The sequence below is a fragment of the Oncorhynchus clarkii genome, chromosome 21 (assembly GCF_045791955.1).
Source record: "Oncorhynchus clarkii lewisi isolate Uvic-CL-2024 chromosome 21, UVic_Ocla_1.0, whole genome shotgun sequence".
Taxonomy (NCBI): domain Eukaryota; kingdom Metazoa; phylum Chordata; class Actinopteri; order Salmoniformes; family Salmonidae; genus Oncorhynchus; species Oncorhynchus clarkii.
Window position 1 is genome coordinate 6,333,971 of NC_092167.1, and position 27,101 is coordinate 6,361,071.

The 27,101-nt window shown below is 41.5% G+C and overlaps 1 protein-coding gene across 1 annotated transcript in view; it reads left to right on the forward strand.

Annotated features, from left to right (window-relative positions):
- The window catches only part of LOC139379573 (collagen alpha-1(VII) chain-like), a 104,953-nt gene that overhangs the window by 42,324 nt on the left and 35,528 nt on the right, over nucleotides 1–27,101 (forward strand). Inside the window, exons 28-69 of the mRNA XM_071122388.1 lie at nucleotides 3–71; nucleotides 1,932–2,012; nucleotides 2,835–2,861; nucleotides 3,578–3,622; nucleotides 3,879–3,956; nucleotides 4,178–4,273; nucleotides 4,620–4,646; nucleotides 5,111–5,164; nucleotides 5,542–5,613; nucleotides 5,809–5,868; nucleotides 5,984–6,019; nucleotides 6,149–6,193; nucleotides 6,926–6,961; nucleotides 7,485–7,529; nucleotides 11,736–11,771; nucleotides 12,059–12,094; nucleotides 12,212–12,244; nucleotides 13,436–13,507; nucleotides 14,256–14,315; nucleotides 14,547–14,582; nucleotides 14,700–14,780; nucleotides 15,057–15,092; nucleotides 15,881–15,925; nucleotides 16,033–16,104; nucleotides 16,247–16,273; nucleotides 16,616–16,645; nucleotides 16,925–16,963; nucleotides 17,553–17,615; nucleotides 17,694–17,726; nucleotides 17,951–18,010; nucleotides 18,251–18,283; nucleotides 18,989–19,054; nucleotides 20,721–20,765; nucleotides 20,906–20,941; nucleotides 21,025–21,051; nucleotides 21,149–21,214; nucleotides 25,356–25,418; nucleotides 26,223–26,240; nucleotides 26,315–26,350; nucleotides 26,513–26,551; nucleotides 26,641–26,676; nucleotides 26,777–26,908. Of these exons, the coding sequence (XP_070978489.1) occupies nucleotides 3–71; nucleotides 1,932–2,012; nucleotides 2,835–2,861; nucleotides 3,578–3,622; nucleotides 3,879–3,956; nucleotides 4,178–4,273; nucleotides 4,620–4,646; nucleotides 5,111–5,164; nucleotides 5,542–5,613; nucleotides 5,809–5,868; nucleotides 5,984–6,019; nucleotides 6,149–6,193; nucleotides 6,926–6,961; nucleotides 7,485–7,529; nucleotides 11,736–11,771; nucleotides 12,059–12,094; nucleotides 12,212–12,244; nucleotides 13,436–13,507; nucleotides 14,256–14,315; nucleotides 14,547–14,582; nucleotides 14,700–14,780; nucleotides 15,057–15,092; nucleotides 15,881–15,925; nucleotides 16,033–16,104; nucleotides 16,247–16,273; nucleotides 16,616–16,645; nucleotides 16,925–16,963; nucleotides 17,553–17,615; nucleotides 17,694–17,726; nucleotides 17,951–18,010; nucleotides 18,251–18,283; nucleotides 18,989–19,054; nucleotides 20,721–20,765; nucleotides 20,906–20,941; nucleotides 21,025–21,051; nucleotides 21,149–21,214; nucleotides 25,356–25,418; nucleotides 26,223–26,240; nucleotides 26,315–26,350; nucleotides 26,513–26,551; nucleotides 26,641–26,676; nucleotides 26,777–26,908 (2,127 nt within the window). The remainder of the gene's footprint in view (nucleotides 1–2; nucleotides 72–1,931; nucleotides 2,013–2,834; nucleotides 2,862–3,577; nucleotides 3,623–3,878; nucleotides 3,957–4,177; nucleotides 4,274–4,619; nucleotides 4,647–5,110; nucleotides 5,165–5,541; nucleotides 5,614–5,808; nucleotides 5,869–5,983; nucleotides 6,020–6,148; nucleotides 6,194–6,925; nucleotides 6,962–7,484; nucleotides 7,530–11,735; nucleotides 11,772–12,058; nucleotides 12,095–12,211; nucleotides 12,245–13,435; nucleotides 13,508–14,255; nucleotides 14,316–14,546; nucleotides 14,583–14,699; nucleotides 14,781–15,056; nucleotides 15,093–15,880; nucleotides 15,926–16,032; nucleotides 16,105–16,246; nucleotides 16,274–16,615; nucleotides 16,646–16,924; nucleotides 16,964–17,552; nucleotides 17,616–17,693; nucleotides 17,727–17,950; nucleotides 18,011–18,250; nucleotides 18,284–18,988; nucleotides 19,055–20,720; nucleotides 20,766–20,905; nucleotides 20,942–21,024; nucleotides 21,052–21,148; nucleotides 21,215–25,355; nucleotides 25,419–26,222; nucleotides 26,241–26,314; nucleotides 26,351–26,512; nucleotides 26,552–26,640; nucleotides 26,677–26,776; nucleotides 26,909–27,101) is intronic.

The window sequence follows — 27,101 nt, forward strand, 5'->3', positions numbered from 1 at the left end:
AGAGACTCCAGCAAAACACTGCAATGTTTGAGTCAATTGGCCTCAAGTCCAAAGGAGAGAAAGGAGAGAGAGTAAGTGGTAACTCTCTCATCATACATTGTCTATGTAGGCTATCATCTACACACACTGATACAGTAGAGTTCTGTGCCCTTGAGCAAGGCACTTAACCCCCACTGATACAGTAGAGTGCTGTGCCCTTGAGCAAGGCACTTAACCCCCACTGATACAGTAGAGTGCTGTGCCCTTGAGCAAGGCACTTAACCCCAACTGCTTGAAGATCACTGCCCAGCGGCTGGTCCTGTGCTGCTCCCAGCCGTGTGCGTGCGTGCGTGTGCGTGCGTGTGTGTGCGTGCGTGTGCGTGCCTGTGTGTGTGTTTGATTGTTTGTTTCTTTGAGTATCCGTGTGTCAGAATTGATGATGAAAGTTGACAGAATCGCTGCTATATATTCTTCTGTAGCATCTGACAGTTAGGCATTCAACAATCTGTCTTTGTTTGGTCCTATAATTGTGTTTTAATAAGCCATTTTATACACAGAAGATCTCTGCTAAACACAGTCAAGCTGTTCATACACAGAAGATCTCTGCTAAACACAGTCAAGCTGTTCATACACAGAAGATCTCTGCTAAACACAGTCAAGCTGTTTATACACAGAAGATCTCTGCTAAACACAGTCAAGCTGTTTATACACAGAAGATCTCTGCTAAACACAGTCAAGCTGTTTATACACAGAAGATCTCTGCTAAACACAGTCAAGCTGTTCATACACAGAAGATCTCTGCTAAACACAGTCAAGCTGTTTATACACAGAAGATCTCTGCTAAACACAGTCAAGCTGTTTGTACACAGAAGATCTTTGCTAAACACAGTCAAGCTGTTTATATTTCTCTCTGTGATCAGCGATAACTTTGGAACGAAATGTACTAGAAATACAAAGTAGCTCATGTCTGTAATTGAACAACCCACTGGGCACACACTGGTTGAATCAACGTTGTTTTCACATCACTTCAATGAAATGACGTTAAACCAACATGGAAAAGATGTTGAATAGACATCTGTGCCTAGTGGGAAGTGAAGGATAAAAAGATGTTTAAAATTCAACGCTAGATGACTGTATTATAGGCTACATAATGTAGGCCTAAATATTTAAATAATATTTAACTACATGTTCAGTTAACGGAGTTATATTAGTAAGCTAAGCTGTCTGTAATTTATATATATTTCATGATGTGTAAGAACGTGTGCAATGATGTGCCAAATGAATCTGTGATTGAGTGTAATTACTATAGGGTAAGCATTAGAATAAGCTGCCTCAATATTAGCAGCCATTAGGTGATAATATAGCTCTAGGAGCTGACCCATTGTCAGTATTGTGGAATAATTCTAATGTTAAGGTAAGATTTTAATGGAGAAAGCTGATCCGAGAGCAGTGCTGCCTTTCTTTCCACCCTATCAGTATTGACACATGCTCCAACGACGCACTTAGCGAGTGTTTTTTCTGCGTGGTGTTTTGGGAAATGCATGTTAAACCGTTGGCCGTTGTAGGAAAGATGCATCGTTAAAACATGGGAAGCCTAAATTCCATTGCTTTCGGGAAACCGGGCCCAGGATAGCACACCTTCCACCTCCACTCAGCTTAGCGCCAGGCATAGCAAATCAACAACAATACAATGATCCTATTGATCTCAGTGTGTCCTCAGTGTTCATTGATACTGGACTTCACATAGAAACAGAGATCAAATGTTATATTTGGGTCAGTACTCCTTTTTCAATCTTTCTTCTTGGTTGTGTAATGTGTTTTTATGACGTGAAGGTGTGTAGTAGAACAATGATAGTGGAATCAAAACAGATACAGAAGACAAACAGAAAAGAAAAAGGGAAAACAAATCTGTGTTGTGTATTTTTTGGCACTGTATTTTTTTCATTTAACAGGGACTTCCTGGAACAGATGGTGTCCCCGGGTTGCCAGGACGACCAGGACGAACCGGACCCCCAGGTTCAGCCGGACAACGGGTAAATCTAACAAAGAAAGAAACAGTCTTGTTGTACTCTGAGTGTTCAAAACATTAGGAACACCTTCCTAATATTGAGTTGCATCCCCTTTTGCCATCAGAACAGCCTCAATTTGTCAGGGAATGGACTCGACAAGCTGTTGAAAGGGTTCCACAGGGATGCTTGCCCATGCTGACTCCAATGCTTCTCACAGTTGTCTCAAGATGGCTGGAAGTCCTTTGTGTGGTGGTCCAGTCTTGATACACACGGGAACCTGTTGAGCATGAAAAACCCAGCATCGTTGTAGTTCTTGACATATTCAAACCGGTGCGCCTGGCACCTTCTACCACACCCTGTTCAAAGGCACTGAAATATTTTGTCTTGCCCATTCACCCTCTGAATTGCACACACACACAACCCATGTCTCAATTGTCTCAAGGCTTAAAAATGGTTCTTTAACCTGTCTCCTCCTCATCTACACTCATTTGAAGTGGATTTAACACATGACATCAATAAGGGATCATAGATTTAACCTGGATTCACTTGGTTAGTCTATGTCATGGAAAGAGCAGGTGTTCTTAATGTTTTGTACAGTCATTGTATCGGGATGATGTATTGGACTGTTATGCACCGTTACTGTGTGTGTGTGTGATTTACATTTTTTAAGGTGCTTCTGTGTGCCTGTCACCACAAAGTAAAGTTATTCTAGGAATTAAGCTTAAGCCTTCCATTGTGCAAAACTGGTTGAAATGACAGTTTTGCTCACAGCTTATTAACTACATTTGAATTTATGCCACTTATGTAAATGAGATGTTTCTAATGCCAGTTTTCTCTCTGTTTCAGGGTTTAGAAGGTGTTCCAGGTGATCTGGTATGTTCAATGTGCTTATGGAGGCAATGTTTATTAGTGTCTAGTAGTGTACCCATAAGCTCAAACTCTATTCCCAAGTTGGTGCACTACTTTTGACCAGGACCTATAGGGCTCTGGTCAACACTAGTGCACTGCAGTATATAGGGAATAGGGTGCTTTTTAGGATGCAGACCCTAGGTCTTGTTCTTCAGAATGACTCATAAGGCCATTAATGCCTGTGTCTCTGTTTTCAACTTGTTCTCTACAACTCTCCACTTTTAATCCGTCATAATAAAACATGTCGTTACTAATCATAATGCCATGCACTTTGAGTGACAGTTTTCCATAATACTATGATTATGCTGACACCTGTGGGCACATGAAATTAAGTTTCTCAGTTTTATTTCCTAGCTTAAACTGTTGAATCCGTCGTCTCCAGTTTTCTGAGATGTTTCCCTCAAGGCTCAACGTTTGTGGGGGTTGAATTGGTTCCATAACGGTGAAACCAACGGTTATTTCTGACACCATGCAATATTAAACTAGCTAGCTTTGGTGAGCAATGACCAAGTGTGTATTCATTCAGCCATCTTTATTCAAAACTTTATTTCCCGTGGCTTCAGGTGGCTGCCTAATCATGTCATTACACTCATCCTTTTATGATTTCCTGTCAGGTGATCTAGTGTGTCATTGTGAACGCTGTCATGTATCGATTTTAATGTTATTTTCTGTAATCACAGGGGCCTCCTGGTATCACTGGTCCAAAAGGCCAGAGAGGAGAGAGGGTAAGTCCAACCGAACAACATGAGTCTGGAAGCAAGTAGATGTTATAAGAAATGTTAGGATTATCTGTGCAATATAAAATGTAATGCTAACCAATAGGGTCATGTGATTAAAGCGTTAAGTTTGAACTCTACCTATAGACCTTCCTGCCTTCATGCCAAACCCTTAGTCGCCTGTTTTTATCTTCAAGTTTTAGATAATCATACTACGAGTTCACCACAAGGGGATATTATGTGACCTTTGACCTCTCTCTGCCAGGGGGAGCCTGGGTATGTTATAGGGGGCATAGGAGACGGGCATTATGCTCCTGGACGAAAGGGAGAGCCTGGATCATCAGTGAGTATTCACAACACAGATCCTAAAACAACTTTGTTTACAAAGGCTTTATAAAGGCCTTATAAAGGGATATACACGTTTCATAAAGGGTTTGGAAATTGTATTACCTGAAAAAACTTTTTGTTCGTTCAACATAAATAATTGATACTACATGCTTCCTCTGATTAAGGAATACAAATGATATGGTTGTTGTTTAATGTCCTATCCTGCTCTGATAAAAGGGACCCCAAGGGGCTCCGGGTGTACCAGGGGTCTCTGGACCCTCAGGCCTGCCTGGACAGTCAGGTTCACCTGGGTCCTCAGGGATATCTGTTAAGGTAAGACAGACAGATAGTGCAGGTAGATCTTACATACTATTATTATTATTATATCACATAATAATAATCGTTCAACAAGACTGTGACCCCATTTTGAGTTTTCTGTATGTTATGTGTGTTGATGTGTCATTCAAAAATACATACTACAAGTATCATGTTGTCAGCACACAATGGAAATAATATTGGGGATAAAATACATCCCTGAGGGACTCCGTTGTAACCAGTTCATATGATAAAATGTCTTTCACATTGACCTTCTGTGGCCGGTCACTTAACAATCTTAAATGATATGGGTTTCACAACATTGATTGATTTGATGTGTTTATGTTCTATTCTTCCCTTGCAGGGGGAACATGGGGAGGCAGGTGCTAAAGTGAGTGGGTGGTTCCTTTCTCCTTTCTTTTCTTCAACAGTATAGTTACTGCTTTGGGTCAAGGGAAGATGGAGCTTGCTAAGTCAATGGAATTCACCTAAATTGGAATGAAAAACTGGCACGGTGTTGATATGAATAGAACAATGCTGCCAGGATTATGAATTAGTTTTAGCGATCGCATTTTAAACACACATTTTGGGCTTTGCTGACAATTCTAGAAATGGGTGTTGATTTTTCAAAACTAGTATTGGGTCATGTAGTGCCTTTAACAGGGCTACTTTGAAAAAGAGCTTCCTGTCACGACAGGACTCACCTGGATAAATACAAAAGAAATGAATACAAGTCATTCATGCTACATCTATGTTTAATATTGCCCAATAACTTGATAAATGCAAATTTAACCTCTTTTCCTTGCTGGTATGTTATTAATTAAATAACATTAGTGTTTTGTGATGTTTTGAAAGGGTTTGCGTGGGAAAGCAGGGGCCAAAGGAGACAAAGGAGATCATGGTAAAGATGTAAGTGTTTAGTTTCTGTTATGCAGCAAGCAGCCTAGCGATTAGAGTGTTGGGCCAGTAACTAGTTTGAATTCCAAAGCCGACAAGGTGAAAAACCTGTCAATGTGATCTTGAGCAAGGCACTTAACCCTAATTGCTTCAGGGTTGCCATTGATAATTTCAGACACTGGCCATGAAACAAGTCTCTGATGGTGTCTCAGGGAGAGACATCACTTTCTGAATAGGACAAATATAAGCACCCACCAAACTATGATGATTAATTATGCTCAGTTTGTGTTAATTAAACTATAATACCACATTGCTATTTCTAAGTATTGGCTTTTAGTTCATGTGTTGTTCAATCTTTCTTCCTTTCCTTGTTGTCTGTCTCAAACCAGGGCCAAGCAGGGTTACCTGGTCCCATTGGAATTGATGGTGTTCCAGGCTTCCCAGGTCAAAAGGGATATAAGGTAAGAGTGTCCTTCACCAAGAAGTTACAGTATACCTGAAGGGACATTATCTTGTGGTTTCCTCTGTATATTTGAATGAAGCCACAGCGAATATCATATTTGAATACTATTGGTTTATGTGGGTATCATACTGCATGTTGATTTGATTACGGTTATGATAGGATTCTGATTGGTGATTTGTGCTGTTCTTCCCAGGGAGAGGAGGGGATCGGGGTTCCCGGTGTCCAGGGGCCTCGTGGAGAGCCAGGGGAGAAGGTACAAACAGTTCATACATGGACTCATCAACATGAAGTGTGTGTATCGCTTCACCTCAATTGTGTAGTTTGTTAGTCACGTATTAGCTAATCATTGGTTTAACTTTGTCTTGCAGGGAAATATAGGCCTATCAGGACCTGAGGGACTAAAGGTACTTCATTTATGTTAACACTTTGATTTGATGCTCAAACAACATAGGAACTCTGCAAACCCGTTGGACTGCAGTATGGACCTAGTTATTCACACCATTGAAGTATCATCTTTGTTCTGTCTTTCTAAGGGAGATGCTGGTGTTCAAGGGATACAAGGGGTTGTCGGACCACGGGTATGCATCAACTTTATATTTGTTTATATTGGATACACATACAAAAGTGGAGACCATTATCATGTACTTTATATACAGACTTTCGTAATTAAATTATTCCGGCTGGATGGTTTCTCTCCAGTGGTGTAAAGTACTTAAGATAAAAATACTTTAAAGTAATACTTAAATCGTTTTTTTGAATATCTGTACTTTACTTTAGTATTTATATTTTTGACAACTTTTACTTTTACTTCACTACATTCCTAAGGAAAATGATGTACTTTTTACTTCATACATTTCCCTGACACCCAAAAGTACTCGGTACATTTTGAATGCTTTGGAGGACAGAAAATTATCCAATTTGCACACTCAAGAGAACCTCCCTTGTCACCCCTACTGCCTCTGATCTGGCGGACTCACTAAACACAAATGCTTTGTTTTTAAATGATGTCTGAGTGTTGGAATGTGACCTTGGCTATCCGTAAATTAAAAAACAAGAAAATTGTGCTGTCTGGTTTGCTTAATATAAGGAATGTTCCATTATTTGTATTTTTACTTTTGATACTTAAGTATATTTTAACAATTACATTTACTTTTGATGCTTAAGTATATTTAAAACCAAATACTTTTACTCAAGTAGTATTTTACTGGGTGACTTCACTTTTACTTGAGTCATTCTATTAAAGTATCTTGACTTTTAATCAAGTATGAGGTGTGAGTACTTTTTCCACTACTGTTCCTCTCCTCCTTTAGGGGAAGAAGGGAGTGAAAGGCATCCAAGGGGATAAGGTCAGTTAAATCCACACTGATTTGCTCTACCGCTCATTACGCCACCTCATATTGAAATATTCTCTGAATAATTAATAAGAGTGGTGTTTCATCAGCTGATTAAATGAGAAAATCTATTTATTTCAGCTCCAGGTCAATCACTGGGCTGTGTATGGCTTAGAATGTGATCAGATCCATTAAGCTGTGTGTGTGTGTGTGTGTGTGTGTGTGTGTGTGTGTGTGTGTGTGTGTGTGTGTGTGTGTGTGTGTGTGTGTGTGTGTGTGTGTGTGTGTGTGTGTGTGTGTGTGTGTGTGTGTGTGTGTGTGTGTGTGTGTGTGTGTGTGCGCGCGCCCGTGCATCTGTTTGCATACGCCAGTCCGAGCACAAGCCAATGAAGTGCAAGTCCCCACCTCATAACAGTTATCACATCTCCTGCTACGATAGATAGTATGTTTTTACTCTACAGTCAGGTGTGTGAGTAGCTCATCAGATTATGATCATGGTGATAATGTGGTGGTAATGTTATGGTTATGTCTCCTACAGGGCGATCGAGGAGAGGTGGGGCCTATGGGAACACAGGGAGTGACAGTGAGTATAACCAGCCATTACAGAATCAATCATTACCACACTACCAAACCTGGGCTGTGTTCATTTGAGCATGCAGAAACAGAAAACAAAAATGAGTGTTTCTTACTGGACAAGTCCGGGTAGTCCCTCTCCGTTTCAGTTTGTCTTCCATTTGGTGCCTATTGAAGACGGCCTCGAGTCTCCTGACTTACAGTCTGTAGGGCTTTTATGGCTTACCCTCCCTTCACAAATCCTCTGGTTACAAATTTGCTCTCTTTATCCTTCAAATCGCTTGTGTTGTAACTTTTCATTGAGAAAGTTTGCAACTAGTTAGGTGAACCCACTTCCCCTGCCCTCTCCCTCCACACATTATCTGTGTGAAGGAGTGTGTCTACCTTAGGGAAATTAACCCAGCTGATTAGATTGAAGTGGGCAGCCATCCTCCTCCAACCTGTCCAGCCATGGGCTACATCGGCCTGCTAATAGACGACTAGTAAAGGCCCAGTGCACTACTTTTATTATTATTATTAATATGTTTTTTTTTATTCTGATTTTTCAGGGGGTGCTGCAGAACCCTCAGCACCCCTACCTCCCACGGCTATGGGTGTGTCAGGACTAATGGTCTATCTGAGAAGGTCTTGCATCACTAAGCTTTAATTCAACCTAATTGCAATGTGCATAATAAATACAGGAGGTTTATCTCAAATCATCATCATCATTATCTCAAATTTATCTCAAATTATTACCTTCTGAGTTCCATTATACAGTTCCTTCTGAGTTCCATTATACAGTGCCTTCTGAGTTCCATTATACAGTGCCTTCTGAGTTCCATTATGCAGTGCCTTCTGAGTTCCATTATAGAGTGCCTTCTGAGTTCCATTATGCAGTGCCTTCTGAGTTCCATTATACAGTGCCTTCTGAGTTCCATTATACAGTGCCTTCTGAGTTCCATTATACAGTGCCTTCTGAGTTCCATTATACAGTGCCTTCTGAGTTCCATTATGCAGTGCCTTCTAAGTTCCATTATACAGTGCCTTCTGAGTTCCATTATACAGTGCCTTCTGAGTTCCATTATACAGTGCCTTCTGAGTTCCATTATACAGTGCCTTCTGAGTTCCATTATGCAGTGCCTTCTGAGTTCCATTATACAGTGCCTTCTGAGTTCCATTATACAGTGCCTTCTGAGTTCCATTATGCAGTGCCTTCTGAGTTCCATTATACAGTTCCTTCTGAGTTCCATTATGCAGTGCCTTCTGAGTTCCATTATACAGTGCCTTCTGAGTTCCATTATACAGTGCCTTCTGAGTTCCATTATACAGTGCCTTCTAAGTTCCATTATACAGTGCCTTCTGAGTTCCATTATGCAGTGCCTTCTGAGTTCCATTATACAGTGCCTTCTGAGTTCCATTATGCAGTGCCTTCTAAGTTCCATTATACAGTGCCTTCTGAGTTCCATTATGCAGTGCCTTCTGAGTTCCATTATGCAGTGCCTTCTGAGTTCCATTATGCAGTGCCTTCTGAGTTCCATTATGCAGTGCCTTCTGAGTTCCATTATACAGTGCCTTCTGAGTTCCATTATACAGTGCCTTCTGAGTTCCATTATACAGTGCCTTCTGAGTTCCATTATACAGTGCCTTCTGAGTTCCATTATACAGTGCCTTCTGAGTTCCATTATACAGTTCCTTCTGAGTTCCATTATGCAGTGCCTTCTGAGTTCCATTATACAGTGCCTTCTGAGTTCCATTATACAGTGCCTTCTGAGTTCCATTATACAGTGCCTTCTGAGTTCCATTATACTGTTCCTTCTGAGTTCCATTATACAGTGCCTTCTGAGTTCCATTATACAGTGCCTTCGGAAAGTATTCAGACTCCTTGACTTTTTCCACATTTTGTTAGGTTACAGCCTTATCCTAAAATTGATTAAATAGTTTTTTTCCTTCATCAATCTACACACAATACCTCATAATGACAAAGCTAATTAAATATATATATGTATATATATATATATATATAACATTTACATTTACTCAGTACTTTGTTGACGCACCTTTGGCAGCAATTACAGCATTGAGTCTTCTTGGCTATGACGCTACAAGCTTAGCACACCTGTATTTGGGGAGTTTCTCCCATTCTACTCCACAGGTTGGATGGGGAGAGTCACTGCACAGCTATTTTCAGGTCTCTCCAGAGATGTTTGATTGGGTTCAAGTCCGGGCTCTGGCTGGGCCAGTCAAGGACATTCAGAGACTTGTCCCGAAGCCACTCCTGCGCTGTCTTGGCTCTGTGCTTAGGGTCATTGTCCTGTTGGATGGTGAACCTTTGCCACTGTCTGAGGTCCTGAGTCCTCTGGAGTAGGTTTTCATCAAGGATCTCTCTGTACTTCACTCCGTTCATCTTTGCCTCAATCATGACTAGTCTCCCATTCCCTGCCACTGAAAAACATCCCCACAGCATGATGCTGCCACCACCATGCTTTACCGTAGGATGGTGCCAGGTTTCCTCCAGATGTGACGCTTGGCATTCAGGCCAAAGAGTTGAATCTTGGTTTCGTCAGACCAGAGAATCTTGTTTCTCATGGTCTGAGAGTCTTTAGGTGCCTTTTGACAAAACTGAGAAGTGGCTTCGTCAGGCCACTCTACCATAAAATCCTGAATAGTGGAGTTCTGCAGAGATGGTTGTCCTTCTGGAAGGTTCTCCCATCTCCACAGAAGAACTCTAGAGCTCTGTCAGAGTGACCATCTGGTTCTTGGTCACCTCCCTGACCAAGGCCCTTCTCCCCTGATTGCTCAGTTTGGCCGGGCGGCCAGCTCTAGAATGATTCTTGGTGGTTCCAAACTTAATCCACTTAAGAATGATTGAGGCCACTGTGTTCTTGGGGACCTTCAATGCTGCAGACATTTGTTGGTACCCTTCCCCAGATCTGTGCCTAGACAATCCTGTCTCGGAGCTCTACGGACAATTCCTTTGACCTCATGGCTTAGTTTTTGCTCTGACATGCTGTGTCAACTGTGGGACCTTGAATAGACAGGTGTGTGCCTTTCCAAATCATGTCCAATCAATTAAATGTACCACAGGTGGACTCCAATCAAGTTGTAGAAACATCTCAAGGATTATCCATTTCAAAGGGTCTGAATACCTATGTAAATAAGGTATTTTTTATATATTATTTTATACATTTGCAAAAAATTCTAAAAACCTTTATTTGCTTTGTCATTATGGGGTATTGTGTGTAGATTGCTGAGGATTTTTATTTTATATAATCAATTTTAGAATTAGGCTGTAATGTAACAAAATGTGGAAGAAGTCAGGGGTCTGAATACTTTTCGAAGGCACTGTTTATGTTTGGAAAAGTATGAATAATTTCAGTCAAGCATTTGCTCCAATGGCTGATATTGACTGACATTAATATTATTATTTCAATTGGCCAATTAACACTGTAACCCATAACAAATAAATATGAATGTTGTCGAAATGTACCTTTTTATGACTCGTATGTTATGAGTAGGCCTATGTGTTCTTGGCTATCATGTTATATGATCTAGATTTATTTTAAGCCTTTTCCAGAAATTAGAATTACACCAAAAATGAAAGCAATTGTCTGAGGATGGTGCTGGACCAATTGTCTGAGGATGGTGCTGGACCAATTGTCTGAGGATGGTGCTGGACCAATTGTCTGAGGATGGTGCTGGACCAATTGTCTGAGGATGGTGCTGGACCAATTGTCTGAGGATGGTGCTGGACCAATTGTCTGAGGATGGTGCTGGACCAATTGTCTGAGGATGGTGCTGGACCAATTGTCTGAGGATGGTGCTGGACCAATTGTCTGAGGATGGTGCTGGACCAATTGTCTGAGGATGGTGCTGGACCAATTGTCTGAGGATGGTGCTGGACCAATTGTCTGAGCATGGTGCTGGACCAATTGTCTGAGGATGGTGCTGGACCAATTGTCTGAGGATGGTGCTGGACCAATTGTCTGAGGATGGTGCTGGACCAATTGTCTGAGGATGGTGCTGGATCAATTGACATAAAAAGAAAAGGGGACAGTTTCATGAAAAAGCTTCAAATCCAGGTCATGTGACATGATTAACCAAAACACAGGGCCCTAGTTATGAGATTTGAGGACCTTATTTAGCAAGATATATTTCTTTTCTGTATAATAAGTTCAGGTAAGTCTGTTATGTGTATTGTTCAGGATATGAATAGATATATTGTCCTCCGCTCTCTCAGGGCTTTGCGGGGGCTCTTGGCCAGAAGGGTGACGAGGTGAGTATTCATGGAGTGTGAGTGTTAGTGTGAGTGTTAGTGTGAGTGTTAGTGAGAGTGTTAGTGAGAGTGTTAGTGAGAGTGTTAGTGAGAGTGTTAGTGAGAGTGTTAGTGAGAGTGTTAGTGAGTGTTAGTGAGAGTGTTAGTGAGAGTGTTAGTGAGAGTTAGTGAGTGTTAGTGAGAGTGTTAGTGAGAGTGTTAGTGAGAGTGTTAGTGAGAGTGTGAGTGTTAGTGTGAGTGTTAGTGAGAGTGAGAGAGGTAAGTAAGCCTTTGGTCTCACTCCACAGGGACAGAGAGGAGTTCCTGGTGACCCAGCCAAAGGGGTAATGTTACAATACCAAATAATTATCCCTGACTATATTTACCTAAATACATGCTTTATACACAGTACTATCAAATCCTGCATAATATTATGCTTACTCTCCGTTTCATCACAACAGATCCTTGGTCCCACAGGAAAGAAGGGTACCAGGGTAAGTGGCTTATTATTGTTTTAGTATTTTTAACTTTAGGTAAAACCTGCAAACCCTAAGGTGCCCCTAACCACACATCTGCATTACAACAAACCCTAAGGTGCCCCTAACCACACATCTGCATTACAACAAACCCTAAGGTGCCCCTAACCAGACATCTGCATTACAACAAACCCTAAGGTGCCCCTAACCACACATCTGCATTACAACAAACCCTAAGGTGCCCCTAACCACACATCTGCATTACAACAAACCCTAAGGTGCCCCTAACCACACATCTGCATTACAACAAACTCTAAGGTGCCCCTAACCACACATCTGCATTACAACAAACCCTAAGGTGCCCCTAACCACACATCTGCATTACAACAAATCCTAAGGTGCCCCTAACCACACATCTGCATTACAACAAACCCTAAGGTGCCCCTAACCACACATCTGCATTACAACAAACCCTAAGGTGCCCCTAACCACACATCTGCATTACAACAAACCCTAAGGTGCCCCTAACCACACATCTGCATTACAACAAACCCTAAGGTGCCCCTAACCACACATCTGCATTACAACCAACCCTAAGGTACCCCTAACCACACATCTGCATTACAACAAACCCTAAGGTACCCCTAACCACACATCTGCATTACAACAAACTCTAAGGTGCCCCTAACCACACATCTGCATTACAACAAACCCTAAGGTGCCCCTAACCACACATCTGCATTACAACAAACCCTAAGGTGCCCCTAACCACACATCTGCATTACAACAAACCCTAAGCCATCGTATCCTAACAGTTAAAGTGCTGTTAATTGGTGGTGGGAGTATTCTCTCACAACAAGGACCAAATCCCCAGGCCTGCCTGTCAACAAACAACACAATTACATTTCTGCTTAGTGGCCACTGGGGACTCATGGATTACCCATGATACACCACAGAGATGGCTATTTCCTCTCTAGATGTAGTCGTCCAAGATCTATTGTTAAAAGTTAGAGTTTAAGGAGGGGCTCTTCAGATCTTTCTTTGTTAAAACAACACGTCAAAGGCCCCCTTGGTTGCTAAGCTGCTTTTCATTGTTGTTCTGTAAGTGGTTGTAGTGTTTATTGATTGTCCTGTGTGTCTGTGACTGTCTGTGTTGTGTTTATTGATTGGCCTGTGTGTGTGTGTGACTGTCTGTGTTGTGTTACTCAGGGTGACATTGGTCCCATCGGTCCGACTGGACCCCAGGGAGTAAAAGGGGTCCAAGGAGTCAAAGGAGAGAAGGTAAACCACACAGAATAGTGTCATCCATCTTGTCATTACCTCAGGTTCCACCATAACCCATTTCCTAACCTGAAATTCACCCCTACCCAGCAGACATAACAATCACATGGTCAACATAACAATCACATGGTCAACATAACAATCACATGGTCAACATAACAATCACATGGTCAACATAACAATCACATGGTCGACACAACAATCACATGGTCAACATAACAATCACATGGTCAACATAACAATCACATGGTCAACATAACAATCACATGGTCAACATAACAATCACATGGTCAACATAACAATCACATGGTCGACACAACAATCACATGGTCGACACAACAATTACATGGTCAACATAACAATCACATGGTAGGTTTAACAATCACATGGTCGACACAACAATTACATGGTCAACATAACAATCCCATGGTAGGTTTAACAATCACATGGTCGACACAACAATTACATGGTCAACATAACAATCACATGGTCGACACAACAATTACATGGTCGACATAACAATCACATGGTCGACACAACAATTACATGGTCAACATAACAATCACATGGTCGACACAACAATTACATGGTCAACATAACAATCACATGGTCGACACAACAATTACATGGTCAACATAACAATCACAGGGTTGATACAACAGTCACATATAACATATTATTGTGTTGTGACGGCCGGATAGAGAAACAACAGTGTTGTGTGTGTGGTCTGTCTGTTGGGTTTCTACAGGGTAGTCCTGGGTTCGGCATTCCTGGACAGCAGGGACCAAAGGGAGAAAACGGTGAAAGGGTGAGTGCTTCACTACCGGTGTGTGTCATTGGTCAGATGGTTGTCTGATTAAATCACCATGGGAGCATACTGTTCTGGACATTTCCTTTTCTTTGATAGGATCTTCTGTCCTGCACCTGATAAGTTAGATATGCATATTTATCGATTTTTTCTATTGGTCAGATGAGCCATGATGTACTCTAGGACAGGCTGACATGTTTGATGCGTTTGTTGGTCTCCTCCACCTTACAGGGAAATGTTGGCTTGTCTGGGAAACCTGGACCCAAGGTAAATAACTTCTCTCAGTCCACTTTACATGCCATCAATATCATTACATTGTAGGGACATTTTAGAGATATTCAAATAAAAAGTACACGCAGCGTGTCAGTGATTCCATCTTTACAGGGGCACGATGGCTCTAAAGGGGCAGGGGGAACTGTTGGGGTCCCCGGGAATCCTGGAGCACCAGGACTAAGAGGTAAAGATGTAAGTAAATCATGACTGGCTGTTATTGCAATGATGTGTGTGTGTGTGTGTGTGTGTGTGTGTGTGTGTGTGTGTGTGTGTGTGTGTGTGTGTGTGTGTGTGTGTGTGTGTGTGTGTGTGTGTGTGTGTGTGTGTGTGTGTGTGTGTGTGTGTGTGTGTGTGTGTGTGCGTGCGTGCGTGCGAGCGATAAATGGGATCAATACATTCACATAGTTCTTCAAACAGTCAGCATGGGTTAGATGACACTATTGGCGTGACAATTATCCTTGTTTATAGGGTGTGCCTGGAATCAAAGGAGAATCAGGACTACGGGTGAGTTCATGCATCTGTATCCGCTGGACAATATTTAAGCAATAAGGCCCGAGGATGTGTGGTATATGGCCAATATACCACAGCTAAGGGCTGTTCTTATGCACGATGCAACGCATAGTGCCTGGACACTGCCCTTAGCCATGGCATATGCAGGTAGCCTAGTGGTTAGAGCGTTGGACTAGTAACCAAAAGGGTGCAAGATCGAATCTCCGAGCCGACAAGGTACAAATCTGTCGTTCTGCCCCTAAACAAGGCAGATAACCCCATGTTCCTAGGCTGTCATTGAAAATAAGAATTTGTTCTTAACTGACTTGCCTAGTTAAATAAAGGTAAAATAAATCAAATAAAAAATAATTATTGTCCATATATCACAAACCCCAGAGGTTCCTTGTTGCTATTATGAACTGGTTACCAACGTAATTAGAGCAGTACAAATAAATGTTTTGTCATACCCGTGGTATACGGTCTAATATACCATGGCCTTCAGCCAATCAGCATTCAGGGCTTGAACCCCCCAGTTTATATTTCAGTATAGTCTCCTTGTATGTAACTTACCGTAAATGCAATGAAACTTCTGCCAATAGCTCTGAACCTCTATGGCACAGGGTAATTCACTCGCCATGTTACCTCTGGTTTACTGGTTCAAGCCCCAATCCTGCTGTTCCTCCTCAATCGCTACAACAGCATTATATTTAGACACAGCACCTACAGCATATGATTGGATACAACACCCACAAACATGCGGTGAGTCACAGTTTTTCTCTCTGTTATGAATGCTTTCTCCTCAGGGAGAGCAGGGACCAGCGGGTGAGCCTGGTGAGAGAGGAACAAGGGTAATGTCTCCATGTTCTACCCAACTCTTATAAAGTTTGAAATATGCTGCACTGTTGCTTGGAGTGGATATTTCTTGGCTTATCCTCACTCTATACTGTGACTGTAGGGCCCACTGGGGTTACCGGGACGACCAGGGGACCCAGCAGAGAAAGGAGATACCGGGAACATTGGTTTGCCTGTAAGCATTGTCTGACTTTACTATCAAGCGCCATTTTGTTTGTAAAACTTTATTAGTCACTGTCAAAGATACAAACCTGATTGATTTGAATTGCTCGGCGTGGTTGGATATGTTCAGCGATATGATTTGCTCTTTGTTTCAGGGAACGGAGGGAAAGAAAGGAGAGCCTGTAGGTGTACATTCACAACAACATGACAGACATGTATCACTGCATGCAGCGGTTGACTGACTCTCCATCACACTTGGTTTAGGTCAATGTCTCACGTCACTGACTTCGCCCATTGTTCAGGAACATCAACACTCTTGTGTTTCTAATTATATTCCTAGCCTGATAAATGCACAAATGAAAAATCCTAGCTTTATTAATCATGTTATGTTCCCCTTGAGTGAGTGTTGCATCTCCCATCAGTATTGTGATGGTGATGCAGGACTGCTCAGCTAGCATGTGTTTACTAGCCACTAGTTGACCGCACATACCTCTTGTTTTGTTCCCATGGTCTCGCCTCTGAAGGGAAAACCAGGACCTCCGGGAGGCGCGCAAGTAAGTCCATCATCCGTTACCTCTTCAGAACAACTTTCCATGAACTCAGCCATCCCTGGCAGATGGAACCAGGGAGAAGATGCTTGATGCTCCTAGAAGCCCAAGGGGTTAGATTATATATCCAGGGAGTTAGATGAAAACATGTGATTGAACATTAACTTTTTTGGGTTGGTTCATTTAGTTTCATATGACTAGTCCATCTTTAATTTAACCCTTTCAAGACCCTTTATGAAGAGGACTGGACTTGTTTCATATTTCTGTTGTGTTTGTTCCCTCCAGTTCAGTTCAGACAACAATATCCTGACTAGGGTGATCAAGGTGAGATAAGTGGAATCCACGTCATCGGCATGACATGGATCACTGTATAATAGATTTATATGTACTTAATCACAGTATAATAGATGTACTTTATCACAGTATAATAGATGTACTTCATCACAGTTTAATAGATGTACTTAATCACAGTATAATAGATGTACTTTATCACAGTTTAATAGATGTACTTTATCACAGTATAATATATGTACTTCATCATAGTATAATATATATACTAAATCACAGTATAATATATATATACCTAATTACAGTATAGTAAATGTACTTCCTCACCGTATAATAGTTGTACTTCATCACAGTATAATAGATGTACTTAATCACAGTATAGTAAATGTACTTCCTCACCGTTTAATAGATGTACTTAATCACAGTATACTAGATGCACTTCATCACAGTATAATAGATGTACTTAATCACAGTATAATACATTGACATGTATTCCTATTGTTCAAGCTCTTATCCAGAAGTACCCTTTTCTATTCTATACTATACTATATTATTTTCTATTCTATTTGATTATGCTATTTTCTATTCTATTTGATTGAGGCTGGTGTGTTTTCTCATCTATCAGGGTGAACCAGGACATCCCGGAGAGCCCGGTCTCAGAGGGGAGACAGGTCTGCCTGGACAAAGGGTGAGTGTGATACTTAGAGGTCACAGGTCATGTTTGGCAGGTCATGGTAATAATAGCACTGTATTATTCTCTCTGTAGGGTCCTGATGGAAAACCAGGATCTCCAGGAACGGTATGACCACATGAGTAACAATGAAGAGCTCTGTCGCTAAGTTGTGTCGCTAAGACTTTTCAAACGTTCTGTGAACAGGCTGATAGAAGCTATGTATGTAATACCCACAACGTTGAATGACCTCTAAATAACTGTGACCTACAGGGTGAAGGTTGAGGGCTTATATTGGTATTACATTGTTGTAACTGATGTTTACATCTGACCCCTGATAACATGTTTGACAGGGAGGGTCTGGGTCAGGGAGAGATGGTCTGGATGGGTTACCAGGAAAACCTGGATCCAAGGTTTGGACACCTCATTCCACCACACTCACTTCCTTTCACATCTGTTGTTGTTATTCTAATGTGAACACACACAAACATACACGTACATAGACTAGATGTATTGTTGTAGTTTGTCAGCATAACAGAACCATTATCACAGTAAGAGTTCACATTGACAAAATTGGGTGTTGATCGTTCAATCCATAAAAAGTTGTAGCAGATAATCAAGGTGTTGTGCTTTGAATGGTTTCCTGTCTGCAGGGTGACCCAGGAAAGACAGGCGAGCCAGGAACGGTGAGTGCAGTATTCATACTCTTTGAATAAACACATTTTGCTCTAATTCCTTTAATCAGATGATAACTGCAGTCCTACAGAGCTACAGGGTGTGTTTAAAGCCCAGCTCTGATAAACCTGATTAAACAAATTGTGGTTTAAATTAAAGACCGTTGTTAGTTGGTGATCAGTTGATTCAGGGAGTGTTACTGCTTGGTGAGACAAAACCCTGCATTGGCTGTGGTTCTCTAGGGCTACAGCAGTTTCCCTCTTGCATTACACTACATTACATTGATTGATGATGTGCATGGACTAACCAAGTACTTCAGAAGACGTTTTGGGTTACGTTGGGATTAGACAGTCAAACTAGCTCACAATAGTTATATTCTTCAAGAATCTCTCAGCAGAAACTTGTCACAGGTTCTCCTACTGTCTAGGGTATTGGTGATTACAGCCTATTCAATGAACATTATGTACTAGCAATGTTGTACTAGGTTGATGATTGTTAGTCATCCATGAGTCATTTAACAATATCATAATGTATACAGAGGGCAAGGAACCCCACTTATAGATGGGAAACGTGTGTGTGTGTGTGTGTGTGCGTGCGTGTGTGTGTGCGTGCGTGCGTGTGTATGCATGCGAGTGTGTGTGTGTGTGCATCCGTGCGTGTGTGTGTGTGTGTGTGCGTGCGCATGTGTGCGTGCCTGTGTGTGTCGGTCTGAGCAGAGGGGAGAGAAAGGAGACCAAGGCAGGGTGGGGATTGCTGGAATGCCTGGTTTACCTGGGACCCCAGTGAGTATGTTTCTGTCATCATCATAACATACACATACAGTAATTCAATTTGACATGACATAATATACAGTTGAAGTCGGAAGTTTACATACACTTAGGTTGGAGTCATTAAAACTCGTTTTTCAACCACTCCACAAATTCCTTGTTTACAAACTATAGTTTTGGCAAGTCGGTTAGGACATCTACTTTGTGCATGACACAAGTCATTTTTCCAACAATTGTTTCCAGACAGATTATTTCACTTATAATTTACTGTATCACAATTCCAGTGGGTCAGAAGTTTACATACACTAAGTTGACTGTACCTTTAAACAGCTTGGAAAATTCCAGCAAATGATGTCATGGCTTTAGAAGCTTCTGTCAATTGGAGGTGTACCTGTGGATGTATTTCAAGGCCTACCTTCAAACTCAGTGCCTCTTTGCTTGACATCATGGGAAAACCAAAATAAATCAAGTATAAACACCATGGGACCACGCAGCCGTCATACCACTCAGGAAGGAGAAGCATTCTGTCTCCTAGAGATGAACGTACTTTGGTGCGGAAAGTGCAAATCAACCTTGTGAAGATGCTGGAGAAAACCGGTACAAAAGTATCTATATCCACAGTAAAACAAGTCCTATATTGACATAATCTGAAAGGCCACTGAGCAAGGAAGAAGCCACTGCTCCAAAACTGCCATAAAAAAGCCAGACTACGGTTTGCAACTGCACATGGGGACAAAGATCGTACTTTTTGGAGAAATGCCCTCTGGTCTGATGAAACAAAAATAGAACTGTTTGGCCATAATGACCATCGTTATGTTTGGAGGGAAAAGGGGGAGGCTTGCAAGCTGAAGAACACCATCCCAACCGTGATGCACGGGGGTGGCAGCATGATGTTGTGGGGGTGCTTTGCTGCAGGAGGGACTGGTGCACTTCACAAATTAGATGGCATCATGAGGGTGGAAAATGATGTGGATGTATTGAAGCAACATCTCAAGACATCAGTCAGGAAGTTAAAGCTTGGTCACAAATGGGTCTTCCAAATGGACAATGACCCCAAGCATACTTCCAAAGTTGTGGTCAAATGGCTTAAGGACAACAAAGTCAGGGTATTGGAGTGGCCATCACAAAGCGCTGACCTCAATCCTACAGAGAATGTGTGGGCAGAACTGAAAAAGCGTGTGCGGGCAAGGAGGCCTACAAACTGGACTCAGTTACACCAGCTTTGTCGGGAGGAATGGGCCAAAATTCACCCAATTTATTGTGGGAAGCTTGTGGAAGGCTACCTGAAATGTTTGACCCAAGTTAAACAATTTAAAGGCAATCCTACCAAATACTAATTGAGTGTATGTAAACTTCTGACCCACTGGGAATGTGATGAAAGAAATAAAAGCTGAAATAAATCATTCTCTCTACTATTATTCTGACATTTCACATTCTTAAAATGAAGTGCTGATTCTAACTGACCTAAGACAGGGAATTTGTACTAGGATTAAATGTCAGGAATTGTGAAAAACTGAGTTCAAATGTATTTGGCTAAAGTGTATGGTAACTTCCGACTTCAACTGTACATAGGTATTCCAACAATTTGGCTATGATTTGTATAGCAAAAACACTATATCATTATTTGAAGTTATATTTTTTTGCTAGTTTGTAAGTGGAATATTTACCTCTTGATATGTAGGGTAGACCTGGAATTGATGGAAAGAGAGGTCTGGCTGGAAAAGATGTGAGCATTTTTTCTCTTTGTCAAATAATATTGTATTTTTTTTAATGTTCCTGCTCTGTTCCAGCATTTTAATGAGATCACTTAAAAAATACCCACACATACCCCAAAATGAAGTCCTCCTAATTATTCTCTTGAGACAGGGAGAGCAAGGACAAAGGGGAGATGATGGCAAAAAGGTATGATTTGGAGCAAGTCTGGCTATTCCCCAAACACACCAACACAATAAACCATATTTGTGATTTTGCGTTTCTAACCCTAGGGTGATACAGGTGAATCTGGAACTGAGGTAAGTTATTTTATTTTAATAAGGCAGTATTAATTATCATCAAATTATTAACATGATAATTAAGCAATATTGTTAATTTCTCCTATCTCCCCCCCAGGGTAAAAAAGGGGAATTAGGTGCTCCGGGCCCACCTGGTACCCATGTTCTGGTTACTCAACAAGAGGTAAGTACATCTCCACATTCCCTACAAACTGGTGCACCATGTAAGAACAATCTTCTACATTATCCATGATAACCCGTCTGTCTATTGCAGGGTTCTCCAATAGGCATCCTACGTGGTTTTATTTGACCCCACCAAGTTAAAAAATTATGATTAAAAAAACTATATATATACCAGTCAAAAGTTTGGACACACCTACTCATTCAAGGGTTTTTCTTTCTTTTTACTGTTTTCTACATTGGAGAATAATAGTGAAGACATCAAAACTATGAAATAACACATATGGAATCATGTAGTAACCAAAAAAGTGATAAACAAGTCAAAATATATTTGAGATTTGAGATTCTTCAAAGTAATCACCTTTTGCCTTGATGACAGGTTTGCACACTCTTGGCATTCTCTCAAACAGCTTCACCTTGAATGTTTTTCCAACAGTCTTGAAGGAGTTCCCACATATGCTGAGCAATTGTTGGCTGCTTTATCTTCACTCTGTGGTCCAACTCATCACAAACCATCTCAATTGGGTTGAGTTTGGGTGATTGTGGAGGCCAGGTCATCTGATGCAGCACTCCATCACTCCCCTTCTTGGTCAAATAGCCCTTATACAGAGGTGTGTTGGCTCATTGTCCTGTTGAAAAACAAATGATAGTCCCACTAAGTGCAAACCAGATGGGATGGCGTATCGCTGCAGAATGCTGTGGTAGCCATGCTGGTTAAGTGTGCCTTGAATTCTAAATCACAAACAGTGTCACCAGCAATGCACCTCCACACCATCACACCTCCTCCTCTATGCTTCACGGTGGGAACTACACATGCGGAGATCATCCGTTCACCTACTCATCTCATAAAGACGCAGCTGTTGGAATCAAAAATCTAAAATTTGGACAGATTTCCACCGGTCTAATGTCCATTGCTCATGTTTCTTGGCCCAAGCAAGTCTCTTCTTCTTATTGGTGTCCTTTAGTAGTGGTTTATTTGCAGCAATTTGACCATGATGACCTGATTCACACAGTCTCCTCTGAACAGTTGATGTTGAGATGTGTCTGTTACTTGAACTCTGTGAAGCATTTATTTGGGCTGCAATTTCTGAGGCAGGTAACTCTAATGAACTTATCCTCTGCAGCAGAGGGAACTCTGGGTCTTCCTTTCCTGTAGCGGTTGTCATTACGTGGCCATTTCTGGGTGTAGATCGTGGCTTTCCCCTCTCTCTCACTCTCTCCTACACCCAGGTTCTGTTATCTCAGGCCATAAATTCATGGCAGAGACTCTCTCCCCCTGGTCATGCAAAGAGAGAGACCACAGAGTGAACAAAGGATTTCACTTGGCTGAACTCCTAAATCCCCAAAATGGGGGAATTAAAATATATGTCCACTTGTAAGAATGTGGGATGGGTCCGTGGACACTTAAGGGATGGGTATGACGAGTATGTTTCATTTGGTGACCTCATGGAGGACAGGAAACACACACAACTATATCACACAACTATATCTCTGAATGTGTACATTTCTCAATTCTCAATTATATTTCTTGTATAAAATGAATGAGTAAAGATGAAACTATTTGTGATGTTAACCTTTGGAATGAGACAATTGTATTCCCTGTAAAGTTTAACTAGTCAGCGGCCACGCCCCCATGAGCACAGACATGATCTGGCGTCACGGAACCGCCCTTTTCTATTGTTACGAATAAAAACCCCTCCTAAGGAAATCCTCTTCAGACTAAGCAAACCCCCAGTGTGAGCTGTGATTGCGAATAGTTGAGTACCAAGACTGGAAAACCATACCATGTGGCGCATTGGCTACACGGCTGGCAATGGTTAAACTCTGAGACTATTGATCCCTACAGAATAAGATAAAATCCTTGATACTAATTACTAGTCTGCAGCTAGAAATTCTGTAAACCTGGGATGCGAATACCGACAACCGCCGAAACATCTATTCTAAAAACAATGGACACCTGACGTATCCATTACAACAGACACTATCAGGAGCTGCAGATAGACCTACAACCACTCTCTGATGAACTGACTCTCCAGCAGACGGACCGACAATTCCAACAGAGAAGATAGCAATGACATATGGCCGTAAATATATTGATTGTAATTATTCCCGAATGAGCGAGCGTTCATGTGCGAAGGATTAGCATTTCAATGAATTTAATTATCCACTGTGAAGTGAAGCCCTTTTGTCTTTCCAGCTCCTTTATCGGTCTCCGCCCCCTTTCCTTTCTCCACCAAGCCGTCATATCGGCTTAGCCCTTAGGGAATATTCCCTATCGTTGTTAGTAACCAATATCTACTGTTTGTTTGTTTATGCATTTCTGTGATTAGTTAGTAAATAAATGATTAAGCCAATTGGTGTATGGATGATTTATAGTTTAGGCTGGGTTCGTGCAGATAACCAAGAATTCTACGAAGTTTGAAATGAGAGGTAAAGAATAATTACTTAATAGAGGACTAATTGATCAGATATTAAAATATCTGAAGAGTTATATTAGGAAAATTATAACTTTGTAATCTGAAGAGTTTCCATGGTGCCCCGACTTCCTAGTTTATTAAATGTACATGATTAGTTTAATCACGTAATAATAATTACAGAGAATTTATTTGGTAAAATAACAGTCTTCACCTTTAATGATGCCAAAGACATGGCACGGTCCTCATGAGAGCCAGTTTCATCATAGTGCATGATGGTTTTTACGACTGCACTTGAAGAAACTTTCAAAGTTTTTGAAATGTTCCCGGATTGACTGACCTTCATGCCTTAAAGTAATGATATACTGTTGCTTCTCTTTGCTTATTTGAGATGTCCTTGCCATAATATGGACTTGGTCTTTTACCAAATAGGGCTGTCTTCGTTATACTACCCCTACCTTGTCACAACACAACTGACTGGCTCAAACGCATTAAGAAGACAAGAAATTCCACAAATTAACTTTTAACAAGGCACACCTGGTAATTGAAATGCATTCCAGGTGACTTCCTCATGAAGCTGGTTGAGAGAATGCCAAGACTGTGCAAAGCTTTCATCAAGGCAAAGGGTGACTACTTTGAAGAATCTCAAATATAAAATATATTTTGATTTGTTTAACACTTTTTTGGTTACTACATGATTCCCTTTGTGTTATTTCATAGTTTTGATGTCAAGACTATTATTCTACAATGTAGAAAATAGTAAAACATTAAGAAAAATACTGAAATGAGTAGGTGTGTCCAAACTGTACTGTATGTATATATATATTATTTTGTTACTGTTTTTTTTATTTATAAAAATATGTATTCATAATTTTCGTTTTTGGACATAAAATCCTCAGGAAATGAGCTCAAAGTCATTTTAATTTATGAAATCTGTTCCCAAGCTTTCCCACGCATAAATAGAGGCATATGCGATCATATCCCTGAGTAAAGTTTGAAATTATTCTGTTTTTGTCAATTACTATATCTGTTTGGGATTCTTGTTGTCATTTTGCAGTGTACAAATTATTTAGAAGGCATATATTTGGGGATCTGGGTTCAAATACTATTTACCAGATGTACCAGATGATAGAGGTTTACCGTTTTGGGAGTATTCTATTTGTCCATTAAGCCGGGACAAGGTAGCACATCCCGTGAACAGGTCAGGGTTACCTAGCCGCAGGCAGAACAGTTGAAACTGGAGCAGCAGGATGACCAGGTGGACTAGGGACAGCCAGGAGTCATCAGGTCAGGTAGTCCTGTGGCATGATCCTAGGGCTCAGGTTCTCTGGGAGTGAAGGGAGAGAGAGAGAATTAGAGGGAGCATACTTAAATTCACACAGGACACCAGATAAGACAGGAGAATTACACCAGATATAACAGACTGACCCTAGCCCGCCGGCACATAGACTATTGCAGCACAGATATAGTCAGACTGCCTCTGGCTGTATTGCAGCATAGATACAATCAGACTGCCTCTGGCTGTATTGCAGCATAGATACAGTCAGACTGCCTCTGGCTGTATTGCAGCATAGATACAGTCAGACTGCCTCTGACTGTATTGCAGCATAGATACAGTCAGACTGCCTCTGGCTGTATTGCAGCATAGATACAGTCAGTCTGCCTCTGGCTGTATTGCAGCATAGATACAGTCATACTGCCTCTGACTGTATTGTTGATGAATGTTCCCAGGGTGCCACCCTTGAAGAGATGAGACAGGCATTCCCTTTGCCAATGGGACCTCCTGGGGCTAAAGTAAGCACAATGTTCATACTCTGCATGGTTCTATCTATAATTGAATCTAATGGGCATAGTCAGCTGCAGCATCTACACCCAACAACTGCCTGGCAAGATGTGTATACTGTATATGTTGATTGATTGATTGACATGGATGGATTGGTGGATGGATTGGTGGGTTGATGGATGGATTGGTGGGTGGATTGGTGGATTGATAGATTGGTGGGTGGATGAATGGGTGGGTGGGTGGGTAGATTGGTGGATGGATTGATGGGTGGATGGATGGATGGATTGGTGGATGGGTGGGTGGGTGGGTGGGTTGGTGGGTGGATGGATGATGTATGGGTGGTTGGGTGGGTGGGTGGGTGGGTGGATGGATTGGTGGGCTGGTGGATGGATGGATGGATTGGTGGATGGGTGGATCGGTGAATTTGAGGTTGGATGGATTGGTGGATTGGTGGGTTGGTGGATGGAAGTGGGGGTTGGTGGATGAATGGATGGCTGGATGGTGGATTGATGGATGGATGGTGGGTTGGTGGATGGATGGTGGGTTGGTGGATGGATGGATGGATGGATGAATGGTGGGTTGGTGGATGGATGGTGGGTTGGTGGATTGGTGGATGGATGAATGGTGGGTTGGTGGATGGATTGGTGGGTTTGTGGATGGATGGTGTATTGATTGATTGATTACATATGATCCTATATAGGACATGTGATTTAAATGAGTTGATATGATCCAAAAGTGGCAGGCTGGGCTTAGCTTTAGACTTGTATGTGGAATGTGCTTGATATCCCCCTCTGCTCCTCTGTCTCTGTGTTTAGGGTCCACCAGGGATGAAGGTACATTTCTTTACTTTATTGATGATTGAAGATATAACTGATGTGGAATTGTAATGTCTACTTTCTATGTTCAGGGAGAGCAAGGAGAGAGCGGATTGAAAGGAAAGAAAGTAATGTGTTCCCAGTAAAAAATGATTTATTCGTGCTTATTCATGAAATGTATTATAAAGTGTTAGCAAATATTGTTTGACACATCCCGTCAGTGAAATGAAATAAGTGAGGACTTTGGAAAGGACATGGTTTTGACCTGTCCTATTGCTCCTATTCCTCAGGGTGACACTGGTCTTCCAGGGAAAGCAGCTGACATGAAGGTAGACATCTCAGAACTACATTAACGACACATACATTTCATGGAAAACAACAAATCATGGAATTGTTTTATTTATTTTCTCCTTCCCAGAACATTGAAGTAATGTTTGAAGACTATGGCATAAGGGTAAGCTCTTGACTCCGAATCCCAAACAGTTTTGTAGTTCAAAGTTTTTCATTTCACTGCCCAAGGTGGCTGTCTCATTAAGAAAGACTCTGTTTCCCAGCTGCCCTTGCTGAAGGCACTGATTGACAGGCTGCTGCAGGACGGCATGGAGGAGCTTCTGCAGGAGCTAACCACCTCTAGGAGAGTCAATGAGAAGGAGAAACACGGCTCCAACATTATCACTGACTACACAGTATGTACACAGTCCATGCATATCTCTTCAACCCTAATCACACCAGGGGACATACCTGGTCATTTAGTGGGTTATTCCTGGGAGAAGTTCAATAAGGAAAATTGAAATTGGAATGTCAATTCTCTTTCTGAATTGACTGAATTTAAATGTAATTTACCATAACCCTGGTGACAAGCCTGGTATCAGAACTCTT